Source organism: Mastigoproctus giganteus, chromosome 7 (assembly GCF_048544385.1).
Source record: "Mastigoproctus giganteus isolate SK-2022 chromosome 7, ASM4854438v1, whole genome shotgun sequence".
Taxonomy (NCBI): domain Eukaryota; kingdom Metazoa; phylum Arthropoda; class Arachnida; order Uropygi; family Thelyphonidae; genus Mastigoproctus; species Mastigoproctus giganteus.
Genome location: NC_143581.1, coordinates 64060581 through 64081128, shown reverse-complemented (window position 1 = coordinate 64081128; position 20548 = coordinate 64060581). Strand labels below are relative to the sequence as shown.

The following is a 20548-nucleotide window of genomic DNA, read 5'->3' as shown; positions in this document are numbered from 1 at the left end:
GTTGTACAGTAGGGATCCATATAACTTCCCAGTGACTGTCTACTTTCGTTCCAAGTAGTGAATGTACAAAATTTGCTCAGCATCCCAAAAAATGGTGGCCATAATCTTGCCAGCTGAAGATTGTGTCCAAAATTTTTTGGGTGGGGGAGAACCCTTGTGCTTCCATTGCATTGATTCTTGCTTTGTCTCAGGATCCCAGTGATGAACCCATGTTTCATCACCTATAACAATTCTGGAGATGAAAGTTTCAGGATCCCTTCCATAAAGTTCTAAATTCTCCTCACAACACTGTACTCTGAATTTCTTCTCCACAGGGGTCAGAAATCTGGGGACCCACCTTGCACTCACCTTAGTCATCCCCAAATGTTCATGGAGGATGGTTACAACTGCTCCCTCAGATATGTCACATTCCCTAGAGATTTGGGACACCTTTAAATGCCTGTCATTCAGCACAAGGGCTTCCACAGCTTGACACATTTCTGGAGTGGCCGCTGTCTCAGGCCTTCCTGGGTGTGGATCATCTTTGATGGACTCTCTATCCCATTTTAATTATTTTGATCATCAGAATTTCACCTGATACTCTGAAGGTGTACTGTTGCCATACACTGCCACCATCCTTTCATGAATGGCCTTTGACCCATTTCCTTCTTTGGTGAGAAACTCAATGACTGAAAGATGCTCCAATTTCAGAAAATCCATAATTTGATACAGATGTCTTCCTTCTTTCTGTTACAGCAGAATGACAAAAATTAGTAGGATTCAAGTTGAGATATGTAGGAACGTGATAAATCGTGAATCAATGAAATATAACTATGAGAAGTACCTTAGGTACTGCATACAGGTCTAGAAGTCTCATTTTAGTAAGGATGTGGATCTATTGAAAAGCGTGCATAGAAGAGCAAAGATCTGTCAAGAACACAAAAGGGTACTCTTAAATACTCTTTTGTATCCTCCACTAATCTTTGTTCAGAAGACTACATTTGAGGTCTTTTGAGTGCAAATTGCATCATCTGGAAACCAGACACCTGTGAGGAGACCTGATTGAAGTGTTTAAGGCCTCAGATGGATACAGAAAATCAAACGTGTATACCATCCGAACTCTAGCTTGGATGACAAACACATAAATGGACAAACTGGAAAAAAGATGGTTTTAGGAGAGATAGTACATGGCATTCATCATATAGTGCAAAGATGCCACAGGCTTTTGTAGCAAAATGCGTGATAGTTTTCTTTCAGCCACAGAGAGAGCAATTGGTTGTGGGAACAAATTTCCATTTGGTTTTTTATGGAGATGGGTAGTTTGAATAAATTTAAGGAAGAATTAGACTAATTCTTCAAATCAGGCAAAGGGTGGACAGATGAGTTTAGTTTTTTTTTTTTTGTTTTGCTGATAATCTTTGTTCTTTGCATTATTTTCCATTACTAATAAGTTATACTCATGAAGGATTTAAGATCAGTGGGATAGCTGTTAAATTTTCAAAACATTTATGAATAAACATAAAATGCGAAGGGATTACATCTGAAACGAACAGTTCAAAAGGTTATCTGAAATTTTAAAAGATTACGGTTGTAATTATGTATTCAACATATATATTAGATGTGTTTATTTTACAAGCATTTTCCTGATAAAACAATGACTATGGAAAGCAATTCTTATGATGGTAGTGAAAAATGCTCTCGCTCTCTCTGGTAGCAGCATGAATGGAAACGAGAAACTACCCTCTCTTATTACTGGGAAATCCTTTAAAAAAAATTTTTTTTGTGGTGCAGAAACTCCTCTCCATGCATTATATTATAAACTGTAGACTTGAACAGCAGATATTTCTTTGCTAAATTTCTGTTGCAGTCAGATGGCATCATGGTGGGGAAAAAATCACTTTATGTATTGATAACACATGATTACATATTATCAATAAATCACATATACTGATAATATGTGATCACTTTATTTATTAAGTAATCACATTATTCCAACATTAACTGCAGTTGCCACCAAATACCACAAAACTTCAGCCCTTGGATGAAGGGATTATTCAGAATTTATCGCAAACAAGTCACACAAGTAAATCCAGGGCACAGAGAATAGAAACACTCTTGATATTGATTTACTGCAGGCTATAAGCAAAGCATCAAATGTTGTTATTGAAAACACAATTTAAAATTATTTCTGGTTAGCATTATTCCTAATTATGAGTTCTGCTGTATGTACGGTGAAGAAGTTGTACATGTTCCAGGTGATAACCGAAATGCTATCATTTTTGTTTTAAATTAAGCAGTTTCATCTGATAATTTCATAAATGTTGATTGTAATACTGAAATAGTAGCTTGTGTTTAACCCATTCAGAGAAACTTTCCCAGATAAAACAAGAGGATGAAACAAAAGATGATGACAATGATGTAGAAGGAATTAATGGCTACCTGCTAAGAAGCTCTAAAGACAGATGAGGTGCATAAATTTATTAAAAGTCTCCTGACTGCAACATAAAATTTCTCTGCAATGCATCATATCAAGAACATTGTGGAACAGGAACCAATGATGAAAATCACTAATTCCTGTTCCACAATATTCCTGTTCTTAATTGCTAATGAACTTCCTGAAAATGTGCATTAGCAATTAAGTAGTATATGTGGTTCAAGAATGCAGGAATGGCTGAAATATACACAGTAGTAAATCACTTGTAGTACGTATTCCAACTTGCTGTACACCAACTGCTTATTGCAGGTGCCCCAATAGGGTTGAGCTTTAAATGGAAATTGCAGTTTGTTCATAACTTGTAGTTATGAACAAAACTATCTAATTAATAAAAAACATGTTATAATAATAATATAATATAATAGCATGTAAAGCATTAATAGCAGTAAAGGAAGCAAGCTATTATACAGCATCAACCAAAAAAAAAAAAAAATACTACCCACATCATTTGACCAACCTCTCTAATAATTTGTTTAGTCCTCTTTTAAATTTATTCCAACCACCCACTTCCATAACAGTAGGTGTAACCTTATTCAAAAAATTCAATTACTCTCTTGTTGGCCCATGTATGATCTGCAAGACTTTCTACCTAATTTCTGGTAGAAAGTTTGCTGGTATTGTGCTCCACTCCACTCCTCTCAAGAATTTTTAAGCTCCATTAATGTAAATGGCTGTCTTGGTCTTGTCTCAGTTCATCCCAAAGATGATAACTGAGTTAAGGTTCAGGCTCTGCTAACCACTGCAATATTCCATCATTATCCACTTCAAACTAATTTGGACAAAGGAAACTAAACTGATTCCCTATTCCTTGAAAGCTCACATGCATTTCACTCTTCACACATCTTCTCTTCAAGCTTGCACCAAATCAAAGCAAAGTAAATGCACTATGACTGTATTTACTTTGCTTGATTCACTGCTTAGCAATAGTCAATTGTCTGTAATAATTGAATGTACCCCATCAATTTTGTTTATTTTTTCACAAGGTGATCTCCTTAATAAATGTGCTCTTCTTTTTTGTTTAAATTAATGATCTGTCAATTGTATTTCAGTCTGTTAACACTAAGTGGAATCTTTATGTAAATAATCTTAAGCTATACAAACTGTTATCTATTCTTGAACTGACAGTGAACTCCAGTTGTGTCTCGATTCCCCTCTCACTGTGCCACAATGAAAATAACTTGTTTATAAACCAAATGAAATGTAAATTATGCCACTTCTGCTTGAATCATGCAGTTCAATCCTCGAGTCTTCATTGATTATTATATTGGAAATTCTGTTATTGCATGTATTTATATTTAGTACTGGTAATGATGCAAGGAAGAAAGCTTGTATAACATTAGTCGATAAAAAAAAATTCTCACACTACTTCTCCATCCATTTTAATAATTTGTCTAATTCCTAATTGTCTGAGCAAGAATTTCATCCATTCTAAGCCTTAAACACCTCAATCAGATCTCTCCTTGCACTTGCCTAGTCTCTAGACTAGGCAAGTGCAAGGAGACACTGATTGAGGTGTTAAAGCTTAGTTCTGCAAATTGCAGAAATGAAGTCTTTCTTGGTAAGGATACACTTTTGTCCCTCACTAATCTCACTGCTCTTCTTGCACCCATTCCAACAGATCACATCATTCCTAAATTAGGCTTCCAGATCCGATGCAGTACCCAAGATGTAGCCTTATCACTGTTTTACACAGCAGAATAATTACCTCCTTATCCTTACTGGCAAAATTTCTGAATAACACTGACAAACCCTGTAAGCAGTCCTCCTAGCAGCCCATTTACTCTGCTCGCTATACAATTACTCCCCCCCCCAGGTCTTCTCTACCACCTTAAGTCACTCTCGTCTCATAGACATTCTGTTTCTATGCCTTTTTTACAGATACTTCCATGGGCACTGTTCTTCTGAATTGGCTTCTATAATTCCCGCTGTCTCTTTCAAAACAGTCCGAACATGTGCCGCCACCACCACCAGCCAACATCTATTTATTGTCCAACTTCAAACTCACAGAACAAACTTTTCATCTTCCTCATTTATTCATTCAACTGCCGTTTTATGGAACAACCGTCCTTCATACGTATTTCCTGAAAATTACAGTATACAGAAGTTCAAGTCTAATGTCAACAAATATCTTCTTTCATCTTCTCAACCTCCAACTCATGCACGGTACTAAGTACTATAGGTTCTAATACCTCTCGTGATTGGGGTTTTCATTAAAAAAAAAAAAAAGATAACACATTAGAGTTGATATGTTATTCCAGGATTACTGCTACCTATATGCAGCACCCAGCATTCGTTAATGTTTGAGCTTCAACTGTTACTTCTCAGTTCATCTGTCTAATTTTTTTATATCTTGTTGCATTTGCATACTTAATCTTATTTGGTGTCATATTCCAATCTAACCTTCATCTTTCATGCCATCTTTATTTCATATTTCAAACTTCCAAACTTCTCAGTTTAATTAATAATTTTATTCTGCTTAGACTTTTAAGAGTAACAAAGTTATAATTCTTCTCAATAAGCAGCTTTTACTTTGTTTTCAAGTACATTTGGCCCTCATAATAGGAATATTTTTCTCGTAGATGTAAGCGAATTCAAATCAGATTTTCAAATTTCTATGCTTTTGAAATCATCCTGCCTCTCACTATTGAAATTATGAAGCACTTCGCCATCTTCCTATCTGGCTAGGAAGTACTTTGTTCCTCTCTGCTCCAGATGAAAAATGCCAGGTCTCTTTCTGTTAACAATATGAACTGCTATTGATTCTCCATTCCTTCTTAAACAAATACCTTTCACTATACCCCGCTTAAATTCTTGCCATAAAATATTTCTCACTGCTTGTGCCTCATACTTAACATTTACTTGCTAATACAGATAGCCCTCAATTTAAGCTGGGGTTAGGTTCCTGGGGGGGATAGGCGCAAATGGAATCGGCAGAACCCTTTTCCACCCTTTTTAAATGGAACCCTTTATATCATGGAGTCAATGGGAAATCACAGGGTTAGGTTCAGGGCACCAAAAATTTCTCCTACTACTTTGCATCGATTGTTTAATTTTATCAGCATTCTTCATAATTGTAGTATGTATAATTGTAGTTGATGGAGGCATATTCACACAATTAGGGCGACTTTCACCAGCTTCCATCCTAAGAATAACCTCCATCTTATTTTCCAATGTGATAGACCGACATGCCTTTTTCACACTTTCATTTGCACTAGGATTCATTGAACTTTTATCAGACATCTCTTTATTCTATGAAATTAAAAACTTTATAACATGACTGGCAAAAACTGAACTTGGCTATCACTATTATTAATTATTATTTAATTTATTAATAGTACAATTAATAAAAAAACCCGGGTGTACCCTGTACACACGAAAGATATTTTATGTGAAAACATCTTTGACGAAAATGACGTAAATTACGTCAATGCAGTCACTAACGTTGTTTCGGTAGAGTAAAAGTAGAGGGTGTGAGCCTGCTACTTACCGGTGGAAAGTCAAAGATGTTTTCACATCTTTGACCTTCCACTGGTAAGCTTAGGAGTATTATTAAGCCACAAAAGAATGTGAGCATGTGAACTGCCACAATGTTGAAATTTGATCCGCTGAAAATAATAGACGACGTAATATTGTCGAAATGGACTGAAACGCTTAGACTGAAGTAAAGTTAAAATACAATCCCCAAGTTTATTAAAATGAATTGCACACATTACAGCATCTTCATTAACTAATGTCACCTTTTCCATAAAATGAAGGGCTTCTGCTTGCTTGTCAGGGATATCCAAACAGTCATGTTTTAATTTGTATAAAATTTTTAGCAATTTAGGCCAACCGATTTCATTTGCACTCAAAGTTAAGAAGAACATAGGTTTACCCAATTTTCTGATCATTGCAAACAGAACTTTTTTACATTGTGTCCAGTAATAAGTTGAATTTGGAATCGATTTCAAAAACACTAAATTCTTTTCATATTCTTGAGATTGGATTTGTTCTTTGGTGAGCTAAGTCTTTTCTGACGTATATAAAAGCAAATGTTAACGAATCTCGAGTTCTTAGTCTCATTATTTTCATGGTCATATAAAGAAAATGATAAGGCGTCACTCCATGCCAATCTGAAAGACGAAGTTCACTTGATGCCATCATAAACGGTGTAACTTAAATTATCTGTAAACTTCCATGGGCACTGTTCTTCTGAATTGGCTTCTATAATTCCTGCTCTCTCTTTCAAAACAGTCCGAACACGTGCTACCACCAGCCAACATCCATTTACTGTCCAACTTCAAACTTATAGAACCAACTTTTCATCTTCCTCGTTTATTCATTCAACTGCCATTTTCTGGAACAAACTTCCTTCATACGTATTTCCTGAAAATTAGTCTACAGAAGTTCAAGTACAATGTCAACAAATATCTTCTTTCATCTTCTCAATCTCCAACCCAAGCACGGTACTAGGTACTATAAGTTCTAATACCTCTTGTGTTTGGGGTTTACATAAAAAAAAAAAACTGTTGTTACTGACCAAGGTAAATGCTAGGAAAGACCAATTCTTCGGCATGTTCATCAAAAAGTAAACTTTGTGGAACATTTCATTCACTAGGAGCTATTCATAAATATTTGTCATCGCTCCACAAAAGGATTTGTTGTCAAGCAACTAAATCTTCAATATTGATCCACTCATTTCATCACATGTAGGGGCATCATCATGTTCCATGTTTTCATCGAAGAATGCTCCTACACATTAACACAATAATCATCATCAGTTCTCCAAGGCAAATAATTGATCATCGAATTAACATTTACAGGAACATTTATAATTTGGTCCAAAATTCCATATTGGCTGAAACCATGCCTTAGTCTTCTCATTTGCATGAATGGTATAAGAGAAATGAGCCCTTCTGTCACTAAATCTAATCGAGGCAGATGAGGAGGAATAGCAGGATAAACGAAACCGTTGCTCTTCGAAAATGTTGGAATGGAATCATTTTTGAGAGATGCTCGACAAGTATTACAAGCCTTCACAGTCGTTACGTCTGCGGTTGGAAATTCGACTGGTTACCAATCGGTTTTACTCCAGTGTCGACATAGATGTTTTCACATCAAAAATGTTAGTGTAATAAATTTCCAACACATGTAAACAAACTGAATGCTCCATTGCATGGATATTTACCACCAGCATCCATGAGTGGCTATTTGAGGCGGGAAGCTTTCTCATCTCTGATATGGATGCGCTAAAAGCCAATTGGCTCAGATTGTCTTTGATCATGTGAACAGTGCATGATACGTAGTACAGCACAATGCCAATAAATTTTGTCTGTAAATTTTAAACTTTCAATTTATAAAAAAAATTGCAAAAAAAAAAATAAAAATGGCCTTGTGGTAGGTTAGTGACTGGCGCTATTGAGAATCAGCAAAAATCGGTCCGGTGCAAAACGACGGCTACCTGCACTCTGTTCTGTTTATTTCAGGTATTAAATAACCACCACAGTGATTACGAGAGCTGTTCAATAACGAATGATCATAATTTTTTTATGAATAATCATACTGCTTGCTATTTCTAGCTGAGCTGTGGAAGTTAGGACAAAACCAGGTTGCATCACATAGCAACTGCAGTTCACTCGTGCACATGGTGACCTTGGTGGTCAATCAAGTTTATGCCTGTTCAGTTTTGCCTAAGTAATAATGGATGTGACATATGAGGAACAGTATGATGCTCTCAAATTTTGTTTCTGTCTCAATAAAACGTCAGCTGAAACATATGAAATGTTAAAAGAGGAATAAGGTGAATCTAGGCTTCCATATAGCACAGTTTGCAGGTGGTTTAAAATGTTTAAAGATGAATGTGATTCGATCACAAAAATTGGCAGTTATGGAGCTCCAAAACACCACTATCACCACAGTGGTGGTCAGGAGCTTCAACAGATAGTTACTAAAGATAGTGAGGTTCTGCACAAGGTGATAATAGTGGATGAGACATGACTTCATCATTTTGACCCAGAGAACAACAAAGCTCTGTTCAGAAGTCTATGTCACTGCCAACACCGAAAAAAGCAAACATTGTGGCTTTTGCAAGAATGGTTATGGTAATCTCTTTTTTTGACATTCAAGGAATGGTTTACAAGCATGCTGGGCCACATCATACGACTGTTATGGGACCTTACAACAGAACTGTACTGCACACTTCGTGGGATCATATTAGTCACAAATGGCCACCAACTTCACGCAGGTGGGTAGAGGCTGCATTACGATGCAAGACCTTACACTGTGATACTGTCATCGAGTACTTAGCCAGCATTAATGTCAACTGTGTTTCTCATCTGCCCTACAAACCTTAACCTTGCAACATGAGGTTTTTTTTTTTTATTTCTGAAGTTATTATTATTATTAGCTATATAGTGCAAGGAAGCCTGAGGTTTATGCTGCACCAGCCAAAAAAAAAAAAAAAATAGAAGGAAATTACCAAGAAAGAGAAGAATGATGATATCCAGCTCAGGACCCTGGGTGTGTGAAGCCCATTCTCACCAAATGTGAGCCCCTGGGGTTAAGTTAAAGAAGGAGTGCAAGGAAAACGTTTCCGGTCATCAGAAAAAGTTCTAAAGACACTGGATGTGATTCTCAAATGTATATCAAAAAATGGATTCCACCATCTTTTTGAATAATGGCAAAAATATTGAAAGTGTATTTCATCAAACGGGGAATACTTTGAAAAAGACCATCAAAATATGGACGATTAATAAAAGTATGTTGTAAAAAAAAAAAATAATTAAGATCTTTCTTTACTGAACAGCCCTCATAATATGAGGACTGTTCGTTACTGGACTATACATAGATGGAGTTTACCCATCTATGTATAAGAAATTACTTTTTACCCGATTTCATTATTAATAACTAAATGCACAAGGCATAATACGTTAAGAGTAAGGGTTTAATATCTATATCTTCACAACTGGGTTGTCATGTCCGCAATACCAGGGTACCTGCCATCCACCAATGATAGGCCAATAGCTTTGAAACGGTGATCTATTAATTATGATTTGCTAAACTCAATTAAAAAATATTGAATGAAAATAAATGAGAGATACCAATAATAATAAGTTTTTATAATTTTTTTCAGAATTTTGAAGGTCACTGATCCCCCAGAGGAAACTCAGACACTTGCATGGTGCCACAAATGCAAGTATCTAAGTTGCAAAACAAATATCTGTATTTCTGTGGGCTGTTCACAATTAGGCAGCAAAATCAAAGCATTACAGCAGGATGAGACACCTGTTGCTGGTGTCTCAAAATCATCATGTGGAAATGGGAGTTGCCTAGAAGAAAGGTAGATGCTTTTGCTTACCTGGCATCTGTTAAATGCAAACAAAAATTTAATATCTTGTAATTCATCGTACATCAAAACAAAAAAAAAAAAATAAATAAAATAATACTTATAACCAGTTGGAGAATACTGGTGGGGAAAGATACATCTGAGGATTTGATTCCCAGATTTTAAAAAAATAACAGAAAAATTACAAAAGTGGCATCTGTCAGATATCATGCTAGCAGAGGAACTAGAGGAACGTTTTAAGCCCAAATAAAAAAAGTTGTGGAACTGCTCTTTTTGATTTTGGATCAATAACTCCTTTGAAAGGGCAATAACCTTTAAAATCAATGAAACAAAAAAATATATGTATATAAATAAAAATTATGGGCTGACTGTGGTAGCATACATTACTATCCCAAGCCTTACAGCACCACTAAAAGGTGCATAACCAGTAAATAAATCTGATGAATTTGAGATATTGCTCAAAACATTAAAGGCAGATATTGTTGGGATATCAAAGACATGGTGTCACACAGATATACGGAATGCAGAACTAGAATCTCGGGAGTAAATTGTGTAAAGGAAGGATAGACGGGATAGGAAGGGAAGAGGGGTTATGTTATTAGTTAAGAAACACACAAAATCCAAGGAAGTGAAGCCAGTCAACATCGCTGGACAGTGCAGTGTCGAGTCAGTTTGGTGTGACATAAGCATTGGAAGATTTTTAGATCAAAATTGAGAGTAGGAGTGTGTTATAGGCCTAATAACTTTGATGAGTATAATAAGAAACTGTACAGGGAAATAGAGTGGGCCAGTAAATCAGAGAGTCTTATAATGGGGGATTTTAATTTCCCAGATATTGACTGGAATTTGTGCGTTGGTCACTCACACACACACAACAAGGCTTTGTGGATTTATTGGATGATTGTTTTCTACATCAGCATGTTCGGGAGGCAACTAGAGGGAGTAATACTCTTGATCTGATTATCAGTAGTGATTCTTCATGCATTCAGAATCTGCAGATAAAGGAACCACTAGGTGGCAGTGATCACAGTGTGCTGAATTAGAATTTACACAAAGAGGTAACTACCATCAGGGGTAAAGGGAAGGGTTTTGCTTCCATAAAGGTGAGTACTGTGGTCTCAGACAATTTTTAAATTCTGTACAGTAGGATCAACTGACGATGTTACCAACAGTAAATTCTAAGTGGGAAGCATTCAAGGAATTAATCGTGGAAGCTACTAAACGTTTCATACCTATTAAGAAATATTGTTCAGGGTTTAGGCCTCAATGGTTATCAAATGAACTAATGAGACTCGTGACAGATAAGAAAAATGCATGGGATGCATATAATTTATCAAGCGACTGAAGCCTCTGGCAGATATAAGCTAGTCTGTAATCAGGTCACAAAGGAGGTTAGGCAGGCAAAGGAAGATTACGAGAAATCCTTGGCAAAGGATGCTAAGAAAAACAGCAAGGATTTCTTTACTTATAAACTCTAACAGGATGGGTCTGAATCTGATTGGACCACTTAATATAGATGGTTTGACTGTTGATGATCCTGCTAAGATCGCAAACAAACTGAATGAGTATTTTGCATCTATATTCACACATGAGCAGTTATTAAGGTTTGAAAATGGCAGAAGGTTATCAAATTGTAGAAGGGTGCTTAATGATTTTGTAATGACTAAGAGCAAAGTGAGGGAGAAATTGTTGAAATTAAACATAAGAAAGGCACCTGGGATGGATGGGATCTATCCAGTCATATTAAAGGAGGCGGCAAAGTAACTAAGCAAATTCATAGCCATAATTATGAGGGCATCCTTGGACTCAGGGGAGGTTCCCACGGACTGGAGATGTGCAAATGTATCCCCAATTCACAAAGGGGGATCGATGGGTGACACGAGTAATTACAGACCAGTTAGTTTAACTTCTGTACCGGGTAAAATAATGGAGTCACTGGTTAAATATGCATTGCAGGATCATCTAGACAAGACTGCAGCAATAATTCAGACACAGCATAGTTTTGTTAAGGGAAATTCTTGTCTGACAAATTTGATTGGATATTATGATGTAGTTATAAAGGAACTGGATGCAAAAAATAATTTTGATATCATATATTTGGATTTCAGGAAAGCTTTTGACACTATTGCGCATGGAAGACTATTATACAAATTGGAGCAGATTGGTATTAAAGGTAAGTTGCTCCAATAGATAAAAGGATGGTTGAGTGGAAGAAGCCAGAGAGTGGTAATCATCGGGTGCTGCTCTTCGTGGACTAATGTTATTAGTGGAGTCCCACAGGGTTCGGTGTTGGGTCCACTGTTCTTTTGTATATTTATCAATGATATTGCTGAAGGAATAGCAGGCTTAGTGTCGAAGTTTGCAGATGATACAAAGGTTGGCACGGTTGTTAATGACAGTAATGGCAGTGTGCTACTGCAACAGGATCTAGTAAATTTGGGCAGATGGGCTGAGAAGTGTCAATGAAGTTTAACCTTGACAAATCCAAAGTACTGCATATAGGTAGAAGTAACCTCATTGAAATGTACCAACTGTGTGGTACTACACTTAAGGTGGTAGAAAATGAAAGAGACCTGGGAGTAATTGTGCAGTAACCCCATTGAAATGTACCAACTGTGTGGTACTACACTTAAGGTGGTAGAAAATGAAAAAAACCTGGGAGTAATTGTGCAGTCAGATATGAAGTTTTCAGAGCAATGCAGACAGGCTGCCGGGGCAGGTCACGGGTTTTTGTCAATGATATATAGGAATTTTGCTAGCAAGGAGGTGATTGTTCCTCTGTATAAGGCAATGGTAAGGCCACGCCTTGAGTACTGCGTACAGGTCTGGAGGCCTCATTTTAGGAAGGATGTAGATTTACTTGAGCGTGTACAGAGAAGGGCAACAAGATTGGTGAGGGGAATGAAGGGATCCTCTTACCAAGAGAAGCTTAAGTTCTGAAATTGCAGTGGCTGGAGACTAGGCACCTGCCAGATGATCTGAATGGGTTGAGCATGCTGAATTCTGATGGGATCCTTCCACTTGTCCAGATTACAAACCTAAGGGGGCATAAATTCAATTTAAGAAAAGACAGATGCAGAATAGATGTGCGGAAATTTGCCTTCAGCCAGCGGGTGGTTAATTGCTGGAACAAACTTCCATCTGTCGTTATGGAAGTTGATAGGTTAAATAAATTTAAGGAGGAACTGGACAGGCATTTGGAGGGAATGGTGGGATTTTTTTTTTTTTTTTTGGCTGATGCTGCATAAGCTCATACACTTGCTTTCTTGCATCACATGGCACTACTACTACTAACTCTGTGGCACTACGCTGACAGTGGTAGAGAACGAAAGGTACCTAGGGGTAATCGTACATGCAGATATGAAGTTTTCTGAGCAGTGCAGACGGTCTGCAAGCATAGCTCATGGTGTCTTGTCAATGATATACAGGAATTTTTCTAGCACGGATAAGGAGGTGATTATCCCATTGTATAAGGCAATGGTCAGGCCACACCTTGAGTACTGTATACAGGTCTGGAGGCTTCATTTTAAGAAAGATGTAGAGCTGTTGGAACAAGTACAGAGAAGGGCAACAAGATTAGTGAATGGAACAAAGGCTTAAGTTTTGCAAATTACAGTTTCTGGAGACTAGGCATCTGCAAAGTGATTGAGGTATATAAAGCCTTGTTTGGTTTGAGCATGCTCAATGCTGATGGGATTCTTCCTCTTGCTCAGAATAATCACCTGAGAGGTTGTAAATTCAAATTGAGGAAAGACAGATGTAGGATAGATGTGTGGAAGTCAGCGGGTTGTTGGTTGGTGTAACAGATTTTCAACCTTTGTTGTGGAAGTTGATAGCCTAAATAAATTTAAGGTTGAGCTGGACAGGTATTTTAATCAAACAGAGGGGTGAAATGGGAGCATTTTTTTTTTTTGGCTGATGCTGCATAAGCTTGCTTTCTTGCATCATATGCCTCTACTAATGCTAACCCATTTTTATCTGTTGTGCTTGTACTGTGCAGAGTCAAATCCAGAAAATTTACAACTTTTTTGGCTTTGACTCTAAAGAGTACAAGTGTAAATTTATTTATCATTTAATTAGAAAAGGAATGAGAGGATCTGAGAAGTGTTTGCATCAAAGCTTTTAAGCTAAAGATAATATAGATTATAAGGGTACAATAATTTATTTTATCAGTGATGAGCTATCAGTGGTTTGAAATAGCTTAGGATTGGGCTGATGGCATCAACTGATATGAAGACGAATTATATCAAATGATAATTATGAAAATCTGAATTATACACTTTGCAGTTCCTCCTTTTCTTTTCAAAGGAGGCCATTTTTTTGATTTTTGGGGATAATAAATGGAAGCAAATAAACAGCAGCAGCAAATAAATTGATTGCATATATATATATATATATATTCATTTTTTCATTTGTTTTTTTGGTTATTTTTAACTGTTTATATTAATAAAATTTTGGAGATTTCGGTGTTATATCAATTTCTGTTAGCACATCTGTTTATTGGGGTGACTAGGATTAAGTTGTGACATAAGATTTGGGCATGTAATTCACACTACCTTTTTCCAACATACCTAGACGAATGCCAGATTTAAGTAGTCTGGGGTCTTGATACATATATTTTCAAAGGTTCTAAAATAACATTTCAAAGGGGGGCCCCTGTACTAGTAGTAATTTTATTGGTCTGGAACCCACAATCTTGGGTCCCAGGAGCAACTGCATCATAGTAAATCTGACCTTGATCTACATTACAGTCCTGAGTAAGACATACCATTCCCCTAACTACTAATGCCTGATCTATGTACCAAACTTGGATCTTTACATGGCTTTTTTGCCCTTTTGACTAACATAACACTGTTGGAGGTGGCAACATTCCGAATGTCAGAAGGTTGGTTATATCATTAATTTAATTGTGTCAATTACGAATATGCTTAAAATTTCTTTTTTCACCTGCCCTGGAAAAAAAATAACTGATGTTGTCTGAGGATCAACCTTCGGTCGCCAGGAATGCTCTGCTTGACTTCGCCGAGGATCTACAGTAGATGGATACAATGGTGAACTCCAAACATTCTCTATATCATCTTCAAAAGACACAGCATTTTTTAAAAGATCTTTAACATTTTCATGATTTAAATCAACATTGCGGGCCGGGAACGGTGTCAAAGATAACGCGCGTTCGGAAACTTTGGCATTTTTTTTATCTAACTCATTACTGCCAAGTTCAGTACTCAGTGAACATCTCTGATTTATACACAGGAAACAGGATACATTGCTTATCCGTACATTACCAAAAGGCACGCAGTTACCAATTTCACATGCCAGCATTCTGAAACTTAGACTTCGTAAAAGTACTTTTTCCAAATTCCTGCTCATAATTCTTAGAAAATGCATGCTGTAATTAGTTAATGTATAACTTTGAATTAAATAAGTTGTGGCAAAAATAAAAACCAACTACTTGAAAACAGCCAAATGAATTCGGTTCATTAATTTTTCGTACAAAACCAAAAACACACGATGCTTATGCATATTGTGGCATTGGAAACAAAACACAGTACTGTATTATACATTTTTTTGCGAAAACTAAGTTCAGTATAGACTTTAGGCGCGAAAAACTTCTCTGTGTATGGCGCCAAAAAATGCACAATTGTCCATCAAAATTTCAAATGCATAAAAACATAGATTATACTCTGTGGATTAAAAAAAAAAAAAACTCTCAGAAATTTTTCTCTTTTCAGAGAAAAATTTAATTGAAAAAAAAATTATATAGTCCACTATAATGCTTTAATTGTATTATCCTTTTTATAATCATTGTCCAGCTCTTCAATAATGCCTTCATGGGAAGCACAGTGGGTAGGATCGCCGTCCTCCCCACACCGAGTGGAAAAGACCTGAGTTCGAGTTTCGTCGGTTGCATGAGAATAGGGGAGCATGGTCTCCAATCATCCAAGGTCCAGACCGTCCAGTGCCGATGTTCTTTCTCACAGACAGCGTCCTGTGTTGTAGTGTTAGGAAAAAAGGGACTCTGGTGGGTCGGCGCCCCCCATAACTTAATGCGGCTAATGATCGCCTGATGGTCTTGGTGGAGTGGGATAAACTGACGATGTTACCAACAGTAAATTCTAAGTGGAAAGCATTCAAGGAATTAATCGTGGAAGCTACTACAAGTTTCATACCTATTAAGAAATATTGTTCAAGATTTAGGCCTAAATGGTTATCTAATGAACTAATGAGACTCGTAACAGAGAAAAAAAATGCATGGGATACATGTAAATTATCAAGCGACTCAGAAGCCTATGGCAGATATAAGCTAGTCTGTAATCAGGTGACAAAGCAGGTTAGGCAGGCGAAGGCAGATTACCAGAAACCTTGGCAAAAGATGCTAAGAAAAACAGCAAGGATTTCTTTACTTATATAAATTCTAAAAGGAAGGGGATGAATCTGATTGGTCCACTTGACATCAATGGTTCGACTGTTGATGATCCTGCTCAGATAGTGAACAAACTGAATGAGTATTTTGCATCTACATTCACACGTGAGGAATTATTAAGGTTTCAAAATGGCAGAAGGTTATCAAATTGTAGCAGGATACTTAATGATTTTGTAATAACTGAAAGCAAAGTGGAGGAGAAATTGTTGAAGTTAAACATAAGAAAAGCACCTGGGGTGGATGGAATCTATCCAGTTATATTAAAGGAGGTGGCAAAGCAACTAAGCAAAACCTTAGCGGTAATTATGAGAGCGTCCTTGGACTCAGGTGAGGTTCCCACGGACTGGAGAGGTGCAAATGTATCCCCAATTCACAAAGGGAGATCGAAGGGTGACACGAGCAATTACAGACCAGTTAGTTTAACTTCTGTTCCGGGTAAAATAATGGAGTCACTGGTTAAAGATGCATTGCAGGATCATCTAGACAAGACTGCAGCAATAATTCAGACACAGCATAGGTTTGTTAAGGGAAAGTCTTGTCTGACAAATTTGATAGGATATTATGATGTGGTTACAAAGGAACTTGGATGCAAAAAATAATTTTGATATCATTATTTGGATTTCAGGAAAGCTTTTGACACTGTTGCGCATGGAAGACTATTGTACAAATTGGAGCAGAATGGTATTAAGGGTAAGTTACTACAATGGATAAAAGGATGGTTAAGTGGGAGAAGACAGAGGGTGGTAATCAATGGGTGCTGCTCTTTTTGGACTAATGTTATTAGTGGAGTCCCACAGGGTTCGGTGTTAGGTCCACTGTTGTTTTGTATATTTATCAATGATATTGATGAAGGTATATCAGGCTTAATGTCGAAGTCTGCAGATGATCCAAAGATTGGCAGGGTGGTTAATGACAGTAATGGCAGTGTGCTACTGCAACAGGATCTAGATAATTTGGGCAGATGGGCTAAGAAGTGGCAACTGAATTTAACCTTGACAAATGCAAAGTACTGCATATGGGTAGAAGTAACCCCAGAGAAACGTACCAACTGTGTGGTACTACACTTAAGGTGGTAGAAAATGAAAAAGACCTGGGAGTAATTGTGCAGTCAGATATGAGGTTTTCTAAGCAATGCAGACAGGCTGCCAGGGCAGGTCATGGGGTTTTGTCAATGATATACAGGGTGTTTCAGTTAAACGTTTCAGAACTTCTAAGAGGGGTAGGGTACATCCTGACAACTCGAAATCATATAGCAATGTGGGGTCGGAAATGCTTTCCTGAAGCGGTATTGTACACAGAAGTCGTCGTGCGACGTCGTCCAGCACAGATTCGATTTTCGGTCAATGTATGGGCCGGTATTATGGGAGATTACCTCATCGGACCCCTGTTACCGTGTCGTCTAACCGGACCTATCTACTTGATCTTTCTGCAGCAAGTAATGCCACAACTTTTGAGAGATGAACAGATTTCTGCATCGACACAACAGACAATGTGGTTCCAACACGATGGAGCCCCTGCCCATTATAGCGGAGATGTTCGTAACTACCTGGATGTCACATTTGGTCAACAGTGGATCGGACGTGGTGGTCCCGTGCGTTGGCCTGCTCGGTCACCCGACCTATCATGTCTTGATTTTTATTTCTGGGGGTCATATGAAATCGCTAGTTTATGACACCCCTGTTGACAATGCTGAGGAGCTGGTTGCAAGAATCGCAGTAGCTGCCGAAGGAATTCGAAATTCGCCTGGAGTATTCCAGAATGTTCGGATGTCCATGCGTCGGAGATGTGAGGCATGCATTGTAGCCCGTGGAAGAAACTTCGAACACTTACTTTAATCCATGTACCTTTTGCTTCTTTTCATGTATTATTAAAACGATTTCTCACTTACGGTCTCTTTTCTTTATGGTGCTTCTGTGTACAACACCGCTTCAGGAAAGCATTTCCGACCCCACATTGCTATATGATTTCGAGTTGTCAGGATGTACCCTACCCTTCTTAGAAGTTCTGAAACGTTTAACTGAAACACTCTGTATAGGAATTTTGCTAGCAGGGAAAAGGAGGTGATTATCCCTCTGTATAAGGCAATGGTCAGGCCAACCCTTGAGTACTGCGTACAGGTCTGGAGGCCTCATTTTAGGAAGGATGTAGATTTACTTGAGCGTGTACAGAAAAGGGCAACAAGATTGGTGAGGGGAATGAAGGGATCCTCTTATCAAGAGAGGCTTAAGTTCTGCAAATTGCAGTGGCTGGAGACTAGGCACCTGCGCGGTGATCTGATTGAGGTGTATAAGGCTTTGAATGGGTTCAGCACGCTGAATTCTGATGGGACCCTTCCACTTGTTCAGATTACGAACCTAAGGGGGCATAAATTCAAATTAAGAAAAGAAAGATGTAGATTGGATGTGCGGAAATTTGCCTTTAGCCAGCGGGTGGTTAATTGCTGGAACAAACTTCCACCTATCGTTGTGGAAGTTTATAGGTTGAATAAATTTAAGGAGGAACTGGACAGGCATTTGGAGGGAATGGTGTGATTTTTTTTTTTTTTTTGGCTGATGCTGCATAAGCTCATACACTTGCTTTCTTGCATCAAATGTCACTGCTACTACTCCTAATACTACTACTACTACTACTACCTCCCTCGTTGAAGTCGGCGGTGATTTGTGCTATTGTCGCTTTTCAGTTGGCTGAAACAATGCGAAACAGACGTCGACGACCACGTTTCTCTACAGCCTTTCTCCGCCCACAGCGCTCTTCACGATGAGATGTTATTCTCGAAATGACATGTTCCAAATACACAATTGATACTATCGAAAGGGGACAGTGCAATTACTGCACCCCGCAAGGGAGTTACCCATGCGTCTCTCTATGTGAATACCGTCTAAGTGAATGTAGTGATGTAGTGTACCTCTATTATCATTATCAGAGAGAGAGAGAGAGAGAGAGAGAGAGAGAGAGAGACAGAGAGAGAGAGAGAGAGAGAGGAATCACCAAGAAAGAGAAGAGTGACAATATCCAGCTAAGGACCCTGGGTGTGCCAAGCCCATACTCACCATGTGAGGCCCTGGAGTTAATATACCTGCCACGTGGTGGGATCGTCCACTAGCAAGAGGGCTGACAACGTCGCGTTGCCCGAAACCAGGTGTCCCATGAATTCTGTCCTTTCAGTGTATATGTAATGAATGGAAGATTTCCCTTGGCAAATCGTACTGTATCGATATCATAGGTTGCTAACCTGTAAAATGCAGGCCTCGTTCTGGGAGCCAGAATAATCGTGCAGCTTAAACTAATCATGTAAGTTAATGTGCAAACACACCGTAACAGAACATCAGAACTGGAAATCGCTGGTTGTGTTAACCCATCTGCTTACTAGAAAGGATTTTAGCTTAAATTGCTGGTTACCAGCTACTTAAGTAGTGAATATTGTGTTGTTAATATAAGTTGATTGAAGGAATGAATAGGCATTTTGGCAGATGAACAGGAATGATATTAATTTTTTGTATTGTATTATGTGCCATATTAGCATTTGGAACTGTGCAAGAAAGCAAGCTTATAAAGCATCAGCAAAAAAAAAAAAAAAAAAACCCTTCCAGGTCCATCACATTCAGTATTTTGTCTATTTCTTCCTTGAATTTCTTCAAACCACCCAGCTCCATAACAACGGACGAATGTTTGTTCCAGCAATCAACCACCCACTGGCTGAAGATACATCTACCTTGCAAACGACCTTCCACAATTGGAATTTACTTCTCCTCGTGTATGTAATCTCAGCAAGAGCAAGAATACCACTAGAATTCAGGTTGCTCAATCCATCCAAGCTTTAAACACTTTAATAAGTTCAGCTCGCAGGTGTCTAGTCCGCAGACGTTGCAATTTCCAGAACTGAAACCTGTCTTAGTAAGACCACCCTTTCGTTCCCTTCATCAATACCGTTGCCCCTCTCTGCACCCGTTCCAGCGGATCCACATCTTCTCCAAATATGTTCTCTGCTCATAAAACTCTTTTCTTCGGTAGTTTCTGCTATTCATGTCAGTTAGACTGTAAGAACGAAACTGGTTTTTTGTTGTTTTCTTTTTTCTTAAAAATTGGAACTTGAATACTTCCTTGCTAGTTGTAGGATTTTAGCCGCATTGGCGACTAAAACCACATTGAGCCGTATACATTGTCTGTTAATTGCATGTGTTTGGTGATCGATTTTCTGTTTTCTGAACAAAAATCCCGATATTAGGGGAGAGAAAACCATGCTACTATCGCCTCAGTCCGGCTAATTCAGCCACGTTGTGAAAAAGGCAAAGAACTCTTTGCCTTTTTCACAAACAGCAAAGAGTTC

General features: G+C 38.0%; 1 protein-coding gene across 1 annotated transcript in view; it reads right to left on the bottom strand.

The window, feature by feature from the left end:
* The window catches only part of beg (malonyl-CoA-acyl carrier protein transacylase beg), an 82197-nt gene extending 66889 nt beyond the window's left edge, over positions 1–15308 (bottom strand). Inside the window, exon 1 of the mRNA XM_090378339.1 lies at positions 14745–15308. Within this exon, the coding sequence (XP_090234465.1) occupies positions 14745–15185 (441 nt within the window). The 5' untranslated portion in view covers positions 15186–15308. The remainder of the gene's footprint in view (positions 1–14744) is intronic.
* Positions 15309–20548: the final 5240 nt, after the last annotated feature.